This window comes from Copadichromis virginalis, linkage group LG17 (genome assembly GCF_057382275.1).
Source record: "Copadichromis virginalis isolate Kocher_CV1m ecotype Utaka linkage group LG17, C_Virginalis_male_GT1.1, whole genome shotgun sequence".
NCBI lineage: Eukaryota > Metazoa > Chordata > Actinopteri > Cichliformes > Cichlidae > Copadichromis > Copadichromis virginalis.
Window position 1 is genome coordinate 38112260 of NC_140634.1, and position 16640 is coordinate 38128899.

The window sequence follows — 16640 nt, forward strand, 5'->3', positions numbered from 1 at the left end:
AGTTCAGTTTCGCTTTCCAATCGTCAGAAATGATACCGAAGATTTCCTCCTCCCATGAAACCAGCGGCCGCTGTCGTCAAGCTGCGGTTTGGTCTCACAGGTGGAAGTTAACGCAGGCAGAGCTCGGACACGATGGAGACGGAAATACTGAGAATGATCTGCGCCGGCCAAGGAGCAGTCAACACGGAGGATTTAGTGTATAATCTGTTTTCCGGAGATCCCACGAAGGTGTCGGAGATCATTTCTAACCGAGAGAAATTTGCTCGGTGTTGTCCAAACGGACAGCCGAAGGTGGTGGCCAGGACCCGCCTGAGACTTTGCAGAGCCAAAGACTGCCCGGGGACGTGCAGGGGTCTGCACCTGTGTAAAAACTTCCTCTTCAGCGGATTCTGTCAGTTCACTCAGCTCAGGTAAACATGCTGGACTTAAAGTAAATAAACAGCTTATTGTCTGAGTCTTCGAAGTTAAACGGATGCTGGCTCTACCCAGCTGTACATCAAACCTATTATTGGGCGAATCCTGCTAAAACATTTTTCCCAAAACGCTGAACTTGACTTTCATATAATTCTGTCCATGAGTTATCGCGTCGTCTTTTGACTTGCAAACGGACTTTCTACCAGAAAGATAACCCATGACGTACATGACAGCTTTTTTGTTGTTGTCATTATTGTTTTGGGGTTTTTTCTTTTCTTTTACTGAGTACTTACCGTCATGACTCAGCTCTGTGGATTCTGTTACAACAGGAGGGGCTGCAGCTTCTCCCATGAGCTGACGTCTGAGCATAACCAAAGACTTCTGAGGGAGCATGAGCTGGAGAGCCTGAGCCGAGAGGAGCTGTGCACCCTGCTGCTGCAGAGTGACCACACAGTTCTTCCTGATGTAAGTCTAACAACACACAGCATGAACCGGACGAGTCAGTCTAGTTTGCATTCCTACGACACAATGCCACACCCGCTGTTTCCACTAACATGTTACTTTTGTTTTTAAATGAATTGAAAGTGTTTTTCTTTAAAAATGGGGGGTTTTTTTGAAAAATATAGCTATTGAGAAAAAATGTAAAATAATTACACCATTGACGTCTCTGCCTTTCTAAACGGAGGGACAGCAACTGTGTGTGTAAATGTAAGCGTGTAAAAACTGCAGATAGTCATATTAACAGTATTTTGTCTCTATCCGCCATTGTAGAGATTGATCTAATGTAAACGATGGCTGTATCCCAATTCAGGGTCTGCAGCCTTAAAGGCCGCATTTCAAGGCCGATTACGTCACCGCGATGCGACGAAGGCTGTCCCAATTCAAAGGCTGCTCGAAATGCGGCCCTGAAATGCGTCCTTCATTTCCCTGAATTTTAAGGCTGTGGCGGTGTAGACTTCGTGGCCCAATTATCCCAGAATGCATAGCGCGGCGGTGGGTGTGGATAATTTTGCAAAAAAAAAAAAAATGGTGGGTGAAGGGCGCCTGAAGAGTAAACTTTAAGTAAGTAATGAATATTATGTCACTTATTTATGTGCAAATGTTTAATAACGAAGAACATTAAAACATTACTGTTGGTCACATGTCGGCAAAGTTATGTGACATTAGTGACGTTTGTGCTAACTTGGTTTTAAAGCCTTTACTTTAAAATATACGCCGTTCAATAGCTGAGCTTAATCTCACAGAGAATGATCAAAGCTCATGTAGAAACAAACAAACAAATGAACAAAAGATTTTCTCCTTCATCTCTGTCAAACAAAGCTGTATGACACGTTTCCAGCTGTTAGTATCATGGTTGCTAGGCAACCTGGGCAGCGCAACGGAGGCTAGACCGTCCCATTTCACAAGCCTCGCACTTCCGGCCTTAGCGGTCTTTGAGTACGCGGCCCTTGAGGATCGTTGAGGCTGCGTACTTTAAGGCTGCAGACACTGAATTGGGATACAGCCATTAACGTGGCGCACGGCGTGACGTGACAAAAGGCACATACGTTTGACGTTGCGTGACGAATTTCGTTTTCTTGTAAGACGAAGGGGAGGGGCTAGCAAAAAAAAAGTTTGGGAACCACTGTGTTAAATGAAAGTTCTTTAAATGCCTGCATTTTGTTTAATGCCCAGCAGGGGGAGATTCAAATGGTTGCATCTCTCCTTGAATTTACCTGTTTTTTAGAAGTTTATGACAAAATGACCTAAACTGATTCAAATCAAGCTTATGCTCTCAGTCTTTCCTGTCTTACTTATTTATACAGCTTACATGTACAGTGCCTTTTTAAAGTCAAAACAAAACAAACAACAACAAATCAAACAGGAATGTCAGACAGTTCTATCTATCGTTTATGTAGAATATATGATTATAATCCAGGTTTGATTTACAGTCTGTGATTATAACCTTCACTTTTCATCTTTTCCTCTCTCCATATCTCCAGATATGCCACGACTACAACAACGGTGTTGGACTGTTTGGCAGGTGTCAGGATGGTGATGGTTGCAAGAGGCTCCACATCTGTGAGAACTACATCAGCCGTGAATGCAGCTGCTGGAAGAACCACGATTTTAATGCTCCACAGCCATTCAGAGCTTTGCAAGCTAGAGGCGTACCTGACACACTCTTTCAATCCTTGAAGGCTACTTATGCAAATAAACAAGCTTTGAAGGTGGCTCGAGTCAGTGACCATGGTCAACAAAGTCAGAGAGGCAGAGGTGGCCATCAGCTCAGCAGAGGTTGGAGAGATACTTGGGGCAACAGTGGCTTTAGGGGGAACAGAGGAAGCCACAGCAGCCGCCCGGTGCAGGATCAGGCCTGTTCACTTAGTGACATTGCTGCAAACATTGACGCCTTTGACCTGTACTCCAGCGATGGACTGAATGAAAGCGACGATGAAAACTCTCCCACTAGTGACATCTCTGCTGCCACTAGCGACAACGATGCGAGCAGCGAAAATGATGTAAGCCAAAACCGGACATGGCGTCCAAAAAAAGCTGCTGTGCCTTTTAGAGGGAGAGGCGGCAACAGGGGCAACCATCGGCTTTTTCAAAATGCTCGTTCCTTAAGTGACATTCGTGCTGCTGTCAGTGATGTAGCTGCTAGAGGCGGCGGATGGCAGAACAATAGACAGAGCCCTGTCAGAGGTAAACAACAGCTGAAAACACTTCTGTGGGGAGATGAACTAAAACTGCTGTCTGAATGAAGCCTGTGAAATATCTCCTGTTTCTTTCAGATAAAACAGGGATCTGCATGTACTTTATCAAAGGTCACTGCAAACATCAAGGTGAGAAAGTCATGGTTAGTAAGTGTTTTAGGTTTTAATGTAGTTCTTTCTTGACTTTGACCAGCTGTCTTTCTTCTTTCTTCTTAGATCGATGTTTTAAAGCTCATGACAAGATGCCGTACCGATGGCAGGTCCAAGAGGGACACCAGTGGACTGATTTGCCCGATAATGAGACAATTGAGAGAGACTACTGTGACCCCAGTAACTCATACAGGTACTTACATTTATTCTGCAACTCAGACATCTCAATTTTAGATAAAAGGTTTGGGCGTTTCCAGATTTTTTGAAGGTAAAATGCTTCAGAAAGCTTTGGTTTTAGGAAGCGCTGGCTCTCTGTGATGTTAGTATGTAACAAACTGGATTGCAAGTTAATCTGATCGTTGTGTCATCAGCGTTATTGTGTTCAGATTTGTCACACAGCTATGATGGACTTGCTCCACACGTGCAATGATGTGATTTACTGAGTGTCCTTGAAGGTGTAATAATCTAGAGGCTGTTAAGCCTGTTGATCATATCAAACACCTGTGACAGAGAGTCTGTAGGAGAACATGCTTGTGGTTGGCTGAGAGTGTATGTATGGGGGTGGGAGTTATGGAGCGTGTGTGTGTGTGTGTGTGTGTGTGTGGGGGGGGGGGGGGGGGGGAATGTAGCACAAGTTCAAGAGGAGACAGAGGGATTGTTTTTGTTCTTCAGGGAGCGCTCTCTTTGTTTTGGCGTTGTCTACAGCCCACAGCCGACTGTGTTACTGTTCCTAATGAACAGCTGGTACACGGAATCCTGACCGTCTCTGTCTCCTGTTGGAGGGACGCTACAATACGGCGGTTTCAGGCGCAACGCTTTGGATAAATATTAAAATAAAATATTTGATTCTTTGCTGAATTTGTAAGTTTGCTCACTTAAAGTGAAATGAACAGAATTTTATGGTAGTTTTATGTTAGTTACTTATTTTGATGGAAGCAGATAGAATATCAACATATCACAGAAAAGTTCTTTGACCTGCATGTCGCTGAGTGAAATAAGGATTTGATCTCTGACATGCAGACAGAACTCTGTCTCCCCCAGTGTCACGGGAAGCTGTGTGGAGTGTGGTGGTTGCGGTTTGGTGACCAGGTTTTTATGTTTTTATGTTCAGTGTTAAGCACATTGAGTTGACATGAATTTCCAACAAATTACCATTATCATTACTCCTGATCTCAACTGCGTTTAAAGCAGAATAGATAGAAATCTTGCTGCAACCTTAAGGTCCACCTGCTCAAGTGAACATCTTCATGATTGAGAGAAGGCTTGGGAGAAAGTGTTGTGGTCAGTCAGTCGATCTCTTTGGCCACCATGTTTGGCAGAAGAGAAATGCTGAATATGAGCTAAAGAACACTTTTACCACAGTCAAGCGCTGTTTTCTGCTAAGCGTTCAGAATGAGTTCCCCAGAATGAGGTTCTAATGGACAGTAGGTTTGAGAATCAGGATCCAGTTCTTGTAGAGAACCAGTTCCCTGTTGTCCAAATCAGCTGATTTCAGTTTGTTGGAGGAGTAAAATAGTGGCACAGTCTATAGCCTGGATATGGACTGTCCTTTTATTCTTATTGCACAAAAAAACAGACAAGAGTGTGATGGTAAAGTGGAAACTGCATCTAGGACAGAAACAGCTGCACTATGGTGGTAACACAACTTTGGCTCTTTGCACAGAGAGCATGCTAATACTAAGCCAGCCAAGAACCCAAAGTAATGTTAAAGCCGCAGCCCATCAGCCAGAGCCTGAACTTCAACAAGTAACAAACTGATGAGCAGTCAGGCTGCAGACTCTCTTTCTACCTGTTCATGTTTCTAAAGTAGAATCACCATGGCGATCGCTCTTTGTGCTGGTTTTCATCTTTGCTCTGTGTTGGCAGCTTTTTGTTGACACCTAAATACTATGACTAGGATCATATGTGTGTCCTTGTGTCGTCATGATTTGTGTTGGTGTGCTGGACTGTAGCCTAAGGTTTGTACTATTATACTATTAACTGGTTATTATGACAGTGTGTTTTAGTATTTTAGGTAATGTAAAGAGTAATGTAACAAGTAGTTACAGTATGTACTGCATTATTTTAAAAAAAAGGGTTTTGTGTAATTTGTGTAATACATTTTTACATTTTTCAGTAATGACCACAAAACACAAGAAGGATGGGAAATCCCTCCAACATGCACAAACATTTGACCACACAGCATGTAATTAACTTCCATGAATGTAATGTCTTTGCTATGCTGCTTAGAGATGGTGGCGACTCAAAGCAGAGCCAGTGAAAGCCATGAAGAATTGATAATTGATATCAATCATTTAATCGGAATCGCTAAATTCTTATCAATTCCCATCCTAAATGGACAGGGCCATGCACCGTACAATCTTGAAGAGAACTTCCCTCCCGCAGCGTGACCACTGAGTGGACAGATTTTCCAGCATGGCAGTGACCCAAAACATACCAAGTCAACAAAGAAGTGGCTAAAGAAGAGCAAAGGTCATGGAGTGGCCCAGACAGTCTCCAGACCTGTCCTATAGAAAATCTGTGGAGGGAGCTGAAGCTTTGAGTTGTTCAGTGGAACCCAAGAACCTGAAGGGTTTAAAGAGTTTCTGTAAAAAGGAGTGGTCTAAGATCCCTCGCTGATGTGTGCAAACCTGATGACCAACTACAAGAAATGTCTTAATGCTGTGTTTTCAAATGACACACACGCAGTACACAGCTAGCAGTGGATTCATTTTGTTTTAATTGTGTGTCTGCAGTAGCACCAGCCCAGCCGTGCACTTTGACACGATGACCTGCGGACTGAAGCAGGTACGTCGGCTCTCGACAGAAAACTCGGTGACTGAGCCGACCTTCATCCACACCACCGAGTGGCTTTGGTACTGGCAGGATGAGTTTGGGAGGTGGAACATGTTTGCATCTGCTGTGAGTAACGACATTATTGTTATCGTATTTTAAATTTTTATGTTGTTAAGAAAAAGACAATATTAGGACATAACTCTAACAGACCGCTGTACAAACATATAAAATGTGTAACTGACTGTTTACTAAAAAGGTTGTTTGCACTCTTTGATAAACAGTGAAGACAGTCGTCTTTGCGTCACCCATTAGTTTGTCGATTGCATTTCAAAGCCTCATTTTCACCGTTGTTGTGTTTTTGTTTTACTTTTTAAAACTGAACACGACCACATTTGGAGAACAGAGCTACATTAATTTTGTCAAGAAACTTTAAACAAGACTCCAAATGCATGCTAGTTTTGTGGACATGCAAATAAAAAACTCTGACACATTTAACATATCAGCAAGAGTTTGTTGCTAAATCCAAAAGCTCATACTGTCACATTTATTACGTAAGAGCATTTGCTGTTTTTCATTCTCTGCTGAAGGGAGCGAGTAAGTGATGGGTTCTGTTTGTTCGTCTGTTTGCTAGCAGCCCAGTGTCCACAGCTTCAACTTTTTGTGTGATGGTAGAGCGGTATAACACACTTTATTTTGTCAATACGATGCACAACATCACAATGACAACAAAACAGACTGACATCATCTTGTAGTATAAACATCATTACTCACTTAAATTTTAGTATAGCTCTGTTGTTTTATGGAAACTGTATTAACCTCCTAGGACCTGGCGTCCACATATGTGGACATCACATTTTGGGTTAGTTAGATCAAAATACTCAATTTTGCTCTACAAGGGCCTGAGATCCACTTACGAGGACATTATACTGCTTCTGTTCTATCGAAATTTTAAATGAATATCCTCATATGTGGCTCTTATTTTTCTTAGAAACAAAAATTAGGTAAAAACAAAAAAATCTGGTAATTCTTTGTTTTTACATTTATCAGGACCCAATCAGCCCAAATATCAAAGAGAAAATAAAAATGCTGCTGTGGAAGAGTTCAGGTCTTAGAAGGTTAAAGTAAATAATTTTCCACTACCATTTAAGTTTGACGTTGCAGCCATTCAGAGCTTACACTTTCTGATCTTTTTAATTCAATTCAATTTTATTTATATAGTCCAAATCACACAAAAAGTCGCCTCAAGGCGCTTCATAGATACAGAGAAAAACCCAACAATCATATGACCCCCTATGACCAAGCACTTTGGCGACAGTGGGAAGGAAAAACTCCCTTTTAACAGGAAGAAACCTCCGGAAGAACCAGGCTCAGGGAGGGGCGGGGCCATCTGCTGCGACCGGTTGGGGTGAGAGAAGGAAGACAGGATAAAGACATGCTGTGGAAGAGAGACAGAGGTTAATAACAGATATGATTCAATGCAGAGAGGTCTGTTAATACATAGTGAGTGAGAAAGGTGACTGGAAAGGAAAAACTCAATGCATCATGGGAATCCCCCGGCAGCCTACGTCTATTGCAGCATAACTAAGGGAAGATTCAGGGTCACCTGGTCCAGCCCTAACTATATGCTTTAGCAAAAAGGAAAGTTTGAAGCCTAATCTTGAAAGTAGAGATAGTGTCTGTCTCCTGAATCCAAACTGGAAGCTGGTTCCACAGAAGAGGGGCCTGAAAACTGAAGGCTCTGCCTCCCATTCTACTTTTAAATACTCTAGGAACAACAAGTAGGCCTGCAGAGCGAGAGCGAACTGCTCTAATAGGGTGATATGGTACTACAAGGTCATTAAGATAAGATGGGGCCTGATTATTTAAGACCTTGTATGTGAGGAGCAGGATTTTGAATTCAATTCTGGATTTAACAGGAAGCCAATGAAGGGAAGCCAAAACAGGAGAAATCTGCTCTCTCTTTCTAGTCCCTGTCAGGACTCTTGCTGTAGCATTTTGGATTAACTGAAGGCTTTTCAGCGAGTTTTTTGGACATCCTGATAATAATGAATTACAGTAGTCTGTTTGTTAAACATCGTTTAACAAACCAAAGGTTAAAGTCTTTGCCATGAGTAACTCCACGTCTTAGGAGGGGTGTACGGGTGAAGTAGTTCCTGACTGATATGTTTGTGAAACAGTGAACAAACATGGAAAAATAGCTGCAGCAGGTCAGAGTTTTATATCCGGCGTGCCTAGGCATGAAGAGCAGGTGGAGCTGATCTGTGCCACTGTACATCTGTCTCAGTCACATTATCAATGGCACCTACTGCTGCAGTTAATACTACATGTAAACTGCAATAAATGATGCACACAAAGGAGAAAGAAGTGAAGCTGGCAGAGATTTACTCTTAAACTAAATTAAGATCATGATATTTCTCAGCAGTTTGAGTTACACTGGCTGTGGCCCAGCGTGCTTTTTTAGTTTTTTTTATTTTGGCCTTCTTTATATCCTGATTTATTTGTTTCATGGTTAATGTTTTACTTGCTCTATTCTCTTATTTACAGCTCATCTCCTAATCTTTTTCTTTTACCTACCAAATGTATTCCTCTCATATCTCATCTCATATTCTGAATTGTTGAGATTTTTAATACTAAAATAAGCAGTCACTTACCTTTGATTTATAGGAAAGAGGAAGAATTACATGCTACCAACCAAATGAATGCACCATGCTTTGCTTTTCTTCCATTTTCATATAAAATGTCTGCAACCTAAGATCAAATTTCAAAAATCTTAAGGCTCCAGCTGTGGTCGTTAACACATATACCTAACATGCAAAAGATCCCTAGTTTGATACCAAAACACAAATCTGGTGTCAGGGGTTCAAAAGTTCAAAGCCATGCCACATGAGCGCCACATAAATGAGCTCGGTGAGGAAGGACGTCCAGCATGACGACTCTGCCAAACCAAATGTTACTGTTTTCATAATTGTGGCTATGCTAACTTGGGAATTTCTACCTTGAGACCTTTATAATATTACAAGCTCTTTAGACAATATTCTTTTGCTTCCCAACGATTTATTGTTCATATGGCAATTCCTGTTTGTTATGCGTTTAAAGACCTGGGGCCCGTTCTTCGTACCTCGCTAAGTAGGTTAGCCGGATTAGATTGTTGACGATTTCGCGTGATCCTGGATCAGTCGGTTCCCCGAAGCTCATCCGGGACTTGCTGTCATAGCAACAGAGCCGTAAGCGTAAACCTGCTCGGGAGCAGGTTTACTTTATGTAAACAGGATTAGATCGCGGCCACGCAGGTATGTCCGCTTCATTTATACGAAAGCAACAGCGATATTTTTCCACTGTTTCACCATAAATAAATATTATCAATGTAACTAAAGATAATGCAGCACTTGATCCTTTTATTGATGTCACACAGATACATACAGGTCATTTCCTAAAAAAGGGAAATGTACTATTAACATTCTATTACATGTATGTGATTATTACAGATGTAATTCATATTTCAGAGTAGTAATTGTAAATTACTTCGTGTAATCAAGATGAGAGACCACGGCTATAAAAGCGAAGGTGGATTTGGGAAGCCTGTCGCAGCCATGTCCTGTCCGTATACGCGACCAACCCATTGCGGAAGGTGCAAGATTGATAAGGAGAGTCCTCAGAATTCAGCGTATATTGCGGGATAGACAGGATCCTTTAGCTCAGCGCGACAGTGTGCTCATAGAGAGATATCGATATTCCCGTGAGGGTATTATTTACTTAACCAACTTGTTGACGAGGGGGTGCAGGACCACCACCTGTCTTTTTTTCCTCTGCCCTTTTCTTGGTTGCTGTTATGAACAAACTAACAGAGTATTACAGGCCAGTATTACCTTGCCAAGAGACGCAAAGCAATCTAAGAGATAAATATTACCATTCTGTAGAATACTCCTGTATTCCACTTTTACTTGTTCCCATGTTCTTGTGGGTCCTGTTGTGGCTCTAATGTGAAAGGGGATATAATATAACATATTATAATATAATATAATGCCATATGATATTGGACAATATAGTGTCATATGATAGATCTACCCTACCGCCTACTGGTGTTGGCCAGAGGGGCCGATGGCGCGATATGGCAGCCTGGCTACAACCGTAGCTGCCTCCACCAGTGTGTGAATGTGGGAGTGAATGAATAGTGGTATCGTAAAGCGCTTTGGGTGCCTTGGAAAGCGCTATATAAATCCAATCCATTATTATTATTATTATTAAATTACCTACGAGTTTGATTTGTCAGCAACTTTCTGCCAGCCCTCTCTCCTTGCTTTTGCAGCCTTTGCAGTGTTCTCTTGCGTTTTAATTAAACTCTGAAACTCCTGAAATCCCTCACTCATGAGTTCTTGCTCTGCTGCCGGAAAATACCGAGCACGCCCCTTCGACATTTTCGCCGACCAATCAGCGGGTTGCCGATCAATGTTTCTACTATCGATGCGTAGCCCCTTTTACGACACCCAGTGATGTCACATTCCTGCGTCCAGCTGTAGTAATCGTCAACAGCAGGTGTGTTCGGGGAACCGGATTAGCGAGCTCACGGTTAGCGCGATGATTTGATCTTGGATGTGTCATTTGATCTTGGATGTAGTAAGCGACGTACGAAGAACGGGCCCCTGCTCGCCTTTCTTACTTTGCAGATTGGTGGACATGAAGCAGCAGACATCAACAGCACAAAGCTGGAGAAGTTGTTCCTGGGCAATAATAAAGACGTTGTGGAGTTTACTGCTGGTTCACACTCGTATTCACTCAGTTTCGATGGTAAACAAAGAATATGGAAACTGTATCTGATCGCTGATTTCTGTGTTTTAAAAGTGGTGTCATAATCATTGCACAAGTTTAAACTTTTATTTATGTTTTTTTTCTTACCCGTCAGACATGATGCAGACAAACAACCTTAATGGCACGAAGACGCTCGTGTGCAGACGGCCACGGTTTGTCTCTGCTGTAGACGTCCGAACAAAGAAAGTCAGGTACGTCATCCCAAGAGCAGCTTATTCTCTGCGGTGTTCTTATATCTGAGAAGTTCATTCTAATTGGGGAGGAGAATTCATGTTCTTGTTCGGTTTACTCTTCTCATTGAGACAATCAAAGCTCTAGATATGGTTTTATATACTTTCCTTTTCCTGTATCTAGACCTTACCACAGTATTACCTTGGAGATCTACAAAGACTTTACTTGGAACAATCTCAGGCCAAAAATCACTAGTTGATGAGATCTTTGAGCACTCAAGTGGCACTGCATTAAAAATAGGAATGTTGAGCATCTCTCTCTCGCAACTGGTCTCAGTTCACAGACATTTGTGGACTGTTGTTAGAAAAGGGGATGCTACACATGAACGTTTTTGTTATGATGGTGCAGTTTTTCCAGTTTAAACATTCCACATGTTCTCTGTGCTCTAATGTGAAACAAATCATTGCAATCCAAAAATTGCAGCCTCAGACATAAATCTGAATTGTTAAGTTTTTGTTGGTAGTTTTATTGATGAATTTGCAATAATAATAATAATAATAATCTTTTTAAAAATCCAGTAAAAAATCGTACTATTGTTATTACGGCTTTTAATGGGGAAAATGACGATTTTAATTTTAATTAATTTCAGTACTGATATAACTATAAATGTGTTTTGGGGTTTTAAAACGAACAATAATGAAAGCTTTCCTTATCATTTCTGTTTGCAGAAGGCCTGTGGTTCAAAATGTTGGCCCAGTACCGGACAACTGGGACAAGACACAGATCCCTGAAACAGGATATTCGGTACTGTGAAAACCAACAAATGTAAAAAATATAATTTTCCTCTGTTGGTTTAGCTCACAGTCATTTCTAAATGTAAACATCATTGAGTAATTGTAATCTATTATTTCTTATTGTTTGCAGTGTAATTTTTAACAAAATGGGATAATTAGTACCAGATAGCTGAGGTTGTTTTTCACATGTTTGCAGATTTTAGGAGTCAACTTTCTTTAGTACGGCTGCTGAAAACTCGATGCCTCAGTTTATTCTGATATAAGATTTTGTATTTTTAATTTTCAAAAAAAAGACAGTCAATGATTTCAGTATTGCTAGATATCTGCTGTTTCTTTTTTCATTTCATTGTTTTGTTTTTTTACATCAGCACAGCCTGATTATCTGTTTCTTCAGCCAGCAAAGATGCTATGTTAGCTAAATGGAACATAATAAAGTATTCAGCAAAAAAACCAAATATTTCCTTCAGCAAGTGTTGAAAAAAAGTGTTGTTTAGAAGCCAAAGTAAAAAAAAAAGTTAATAATTCTTTCTGTTTCTGTGTTTGATGATGGTGTTTTAAAATTGTGATTACAGCTTGTTTTTGTTCAATGTTATTGTGACTGAACATTTTCTATGTTTCTCTGTTTTCTTACAGCAAATCTCCCTCCAGAGCAGCTCAAGAGAATTTAAGGAGGTTGAAGCTCTTTTCTGTAAAACCATGAGAGGCTTTGATATCATCAACATTGAGAGAATTCAGAACCAAAGTCTTTGGGCGGCCTTTCAGTTGTACGTACCGACATCCAGTTAATATCCATGCATCAGCCGCTTGTTAAATTTGGCTGACAGCTTGTGTCTACGATAGATTCTAACCAGGTTATTGTATCTGTGCAAGTAGCCACCCCTGTCTGATAAAGTAACAGCATCATTTACGAAACTCATGTTGTATTAAAGTAGACTTTAAACTATTAATGGAGAAAATCAACCCAATAGGAAAATATTTAAAGAAGTCATAAACGTACTAAGAAGATCTTTTTTCATGCATTTCAATAAACTGACCACTTTTTCAGTTTTTTGCCCCCTGCTGCCCCCTGAATATAGAGATTTAAGCTGCCCACAGTGGTGTTGCTTTTCAGAGCCACAGGCTTGGTCCATCTTTTATTCAATGTCTACTATTAGCATGCACACTTTCTGACCTTTTCTCTACTTTTTCTTTATATCCTTGCCTGGATCTAGACCGTTACCCAGTGTTACCTTGGAGATCTACAAAGACTTCCCAAAATTTCATGGCTTATTTTCTTCCAGATATAATGTGACCTATATTATATGTAGTAAAATATACTGTGGAGGAGAACACAACCATGAGAACAAAGGGAGACTCAGACCACAAAGACACAGACTAAGACATGTGAACTTGACACAGTGACGGGAACATGGAGACGTGACTGACTGGGGAGACGGGACAGGGTCATAAAAGATGATGACTAAAGATTACATAACCTAATGACGAACACAGAAGCAATGTGAAACAATAATATATTGAAAGGAGTGAATACAGAGCTAGAACATAAACTGCGTCTCAACATCCAAAAGAACAAATCATGAGCTCACAGAAAACTCAAAGCATAAAAAAACTTAAAACACAGGCTCAAAGACACAAGACCATGATTCACACTCTTACAGCTTGCTTTAATTTGTTCCCTGTCTCCTTTTTCAAGGCAGAAGAATCAGATGAGGACCAAAAACCGAGGGAGAGATGTGCCTGAACTAAGGCTTTTTCATGGCATCGACTCCAAATCTGTAAACACCATCTGCCACAACAACTTCGACTGCAGAACTCATGGAATGGCTTATGGCAAAGGTGAGTGGAAGAAATGTTCGTGCTGAAATAGTTATTGGTTATTCAGCACATGTTCAGCATAGATTTAAAAAGCAAAGACTCCAGCCACGCTCATCTTTGTGACACCGTGAGTCCTGTGGAGTTATTCTTATGGAAAACATTGATTTTTCACCGTGTAATCACCTCTGCATGTTTACCAGTTTCCTTCCCCACAAATACATTTTTTCACAATTGTACCTTTTGGTGTCTAAACACAGGCAGTTACTTTGCCCGCGATGCCAAATACTCCCACGACTTCACCGGTGACGCTGACGTCCGAGCCATGTTCATCTCACGGGTGCTGGTGGGAGACTACACCAAAGGGTCCTCCGATTATTGCCAACCTCCTTCAAAAGACGGAGGGGGCATAAACCTCTATGACAGCTGTGTAGACGATGTAATGGACCCCACCATATTTGTGGTGTTTGAGAAGCACCAGATCTACCCCGAGTACCTGATACAGTACAATTAGACAGTGTACTGGTGAAAGAAACCAGCTACCCTATCAGCTTACCAACCCAGCACAGTTTCTTTCATGTGCTGATAGTGAGACAAATGTAACTTTGAGTACTCAGAGTAGAAAAGAGATATGAGAACCACATGTTTACCATTAAGCATTTAGCAATGTTGGTAAAAATGTGTGAATTGTCCTGGGAAATACTTGGTAAAACTAGCTTCCCAGTCAGTTGCTATTTTAGGTTTAATTAGGTTTAATGATGAAAATGCTGAATAAGCAACTTTCTTTTGTTTGTTTCGATGCTCAAACTTTTTCAACTCGACCAAATGCAAAGTGATTTTTAAAAGAAGACAAATTTCCACAAATCACAAACATTTCCAGTCAGTCTGTCTTCATGTTGCACATGAAGACATATGTGCATCTTTTATGTGCAAAAGATGCACATAAAACCAGGCTGGCACAATCCCATTTGCTGAGGTGTTTTTTATAGAAATGACACTAACTTTTATACAAAATGTAATAATGACATTTTGTATCGCTAATGATCTTAGCATATATCTGTATGTATCTCCTTAATGGTGGGCCAATCTAAAGAAAAGTTTTTTAATAACATTGCAGTTATTAACATCTATTTTAAGCCATGTCTTTAAGTTTTCATATTTATCACCCTGACAATGCGATGATGTCTCCATTTGTTGTTGTTGTGACATTCAACATACGCGAAGGAATTTAGTTATACTCAACATAAATACAGAATGAAGAATTCGACAAAGCATACAGGCTTAGCAAAAACCGCCCATAGGACAGGTTTATGCGAGTAATATAGATATGCTGCAGCGTGCTAACCATATCAGAAGAAAAGCCTGAGTGCTTTCCTCGTGATTATCTCGGGAAGTTTTATACGTCATCCACGTTTAGTGGTTATCATGCGAAAGCGTCGTACCTAAAACATATCAAATAATAAAAAGGGATAACGTTGGAGGCGTTTAGAGCCTCAGATTCTCGTAAGGATTTGTCCAAGACACGACGGACTGCGTGTTGGTGCCTGATGATAGCTTTGCTGTTTTAGATGACCTTTGCAATGTCAGCAGCAAGCAGGGACCAACGTCTGGGAACACGTATAGAAACAAACAGCAGCAGTGTGCGATACTCACTGTGCTCGGAAAAGCTTGAGAAGAAGGAAAGCGAAAAACATGGACCTTCTAGTCCAGCGGTCCCCAACCTTTTTTGCGCCACGGACCGGTTTAATGTCAGACAATATTTTCACGGACCGGTGTTCCGGGAATCCATCCTACCTGACAAACCATCCTACCTGTTGTTTGTACACATGCGCACAACACGAAATTAAGTGGCGAACCGTCCTACCTTTGTGAATATGAGCGAGAAGAATACTCCGATGGGCAAAGTTAAGTGGCAAACCGTCATGCCTACTTAAATTTGTGCTGGAATTAGGAAGTAGGATGGTTTGTCAGAGCACCGGCTTTTAAGGTGTCGCGGATAAATACAAGAGAATAAAATGATACGACCAAGACAAATATAATAATAAACGTGACTTCACTGTGTAATTGTGTAACTTTATTAGCAGCGTCCTCCTGAAATGCGCCAACAACACTTGACAGTAACATCCTCCTCTCTGCCCCTTAACGCTCTCTGGTCGCTATGGTAACGCGTAAATATTTATTTCAAAATAAGACACACAAGACCCAGGGAAACAGAGTTAACGATAAAAACCATGAAAAACATAAATTTCACAACCGAGCCTCAACTCTCGCGGCCCCGTACCCAGCGACTCATGTACCAGTACCGGTCCATGGCCCGGGGGTTGGGGACCGCTGCTCTAGTGCAGCACAAAGGTGATGCTGTGGTGGTTGTTAAACGTTCACTTCGCCCTGTTGTGCACAGTGCACCTCGTTCCATTTGCCAGTCTTTCTAGTTCATAGTCTGACTGTAAATGCAGAAAACAGTTGATAAAAAAAATAAATTTCTGTTTGAAGATGGTTTAAATGTTACATTGTGTGTATTTCCTTTCTCTTTAGCTCTTTTGCAGTCATAGCCTGCTTGGTCAGTAGTACTTGGATTAGCTGTTATATATTTATAATGATTAGAAACAGATATAACAAAATACAAATACCCCATGCTACTAGTTTAATTGTTCTTGACACTGTATGAGAGGGTACTTACAGCCAGGCAGGCTGTGCATGAGGAAACCCTGAAAGGGCCATAGAAGGGCATCAACCCAGCAGCAGGATCACTATCTGTTGCTTTATGCAGAAAGTAATAGAAAGATCACTGCCAAAGCCTTACAGAATGGCATATTTATGTGCATGTTCCCGATGAAACTGTTAGGAACAGACTCCATGAGCATAGCTTGAGGTCCTGATGCCTTAAACAGCAGTCATGAGAGCTGCTGACTAACACGTGGAAGTCTGCGTTACCTTCCAAGGATATGCCTCCAAAGGCTCACCCTCTCCCAAAAAAGTCATACAGGATGTTTCAGGCTTCATAAAGTTTGCCGATGGCGCC

At 41.2% G+C, this 16640-nt stretch overlaps 1 protein-coding gene across 1 annotated transcript; it reads left to right on the forward strand.

The window, feature by feature from the left end:
• The first annotated feature begins 66 nt into the window (after nt 1-66).
• LOC146689895 (protein mono-ADP-ribosyltransferase PARP12-like) lies at nt 67-16258 on the forward strand. Its single transcript, XM_085437579.1, has 12 exons — nt 67-410; nt 744-879; nt 2397-3099; nt 3189-3239; nt 3327-3453; nt 5996-6161; nt 10700-10820; nt 10936-11032; nt 11741-11816; nt 12440-12570; nt 13500-13642; nt 13879-16258. Exons 1-12 carry the CDS (start codon nt 133-135, stop codon nt 14130-14132), a joined length of 2283 nt encoding a protein of 760 aa, XP_085293705.1. The 5' UTR covers nt 67-132; the 3' UTR covers nt 14133-16258.
• Nucleotides 16259-16640: the final 382 nt, after the last annotated feature.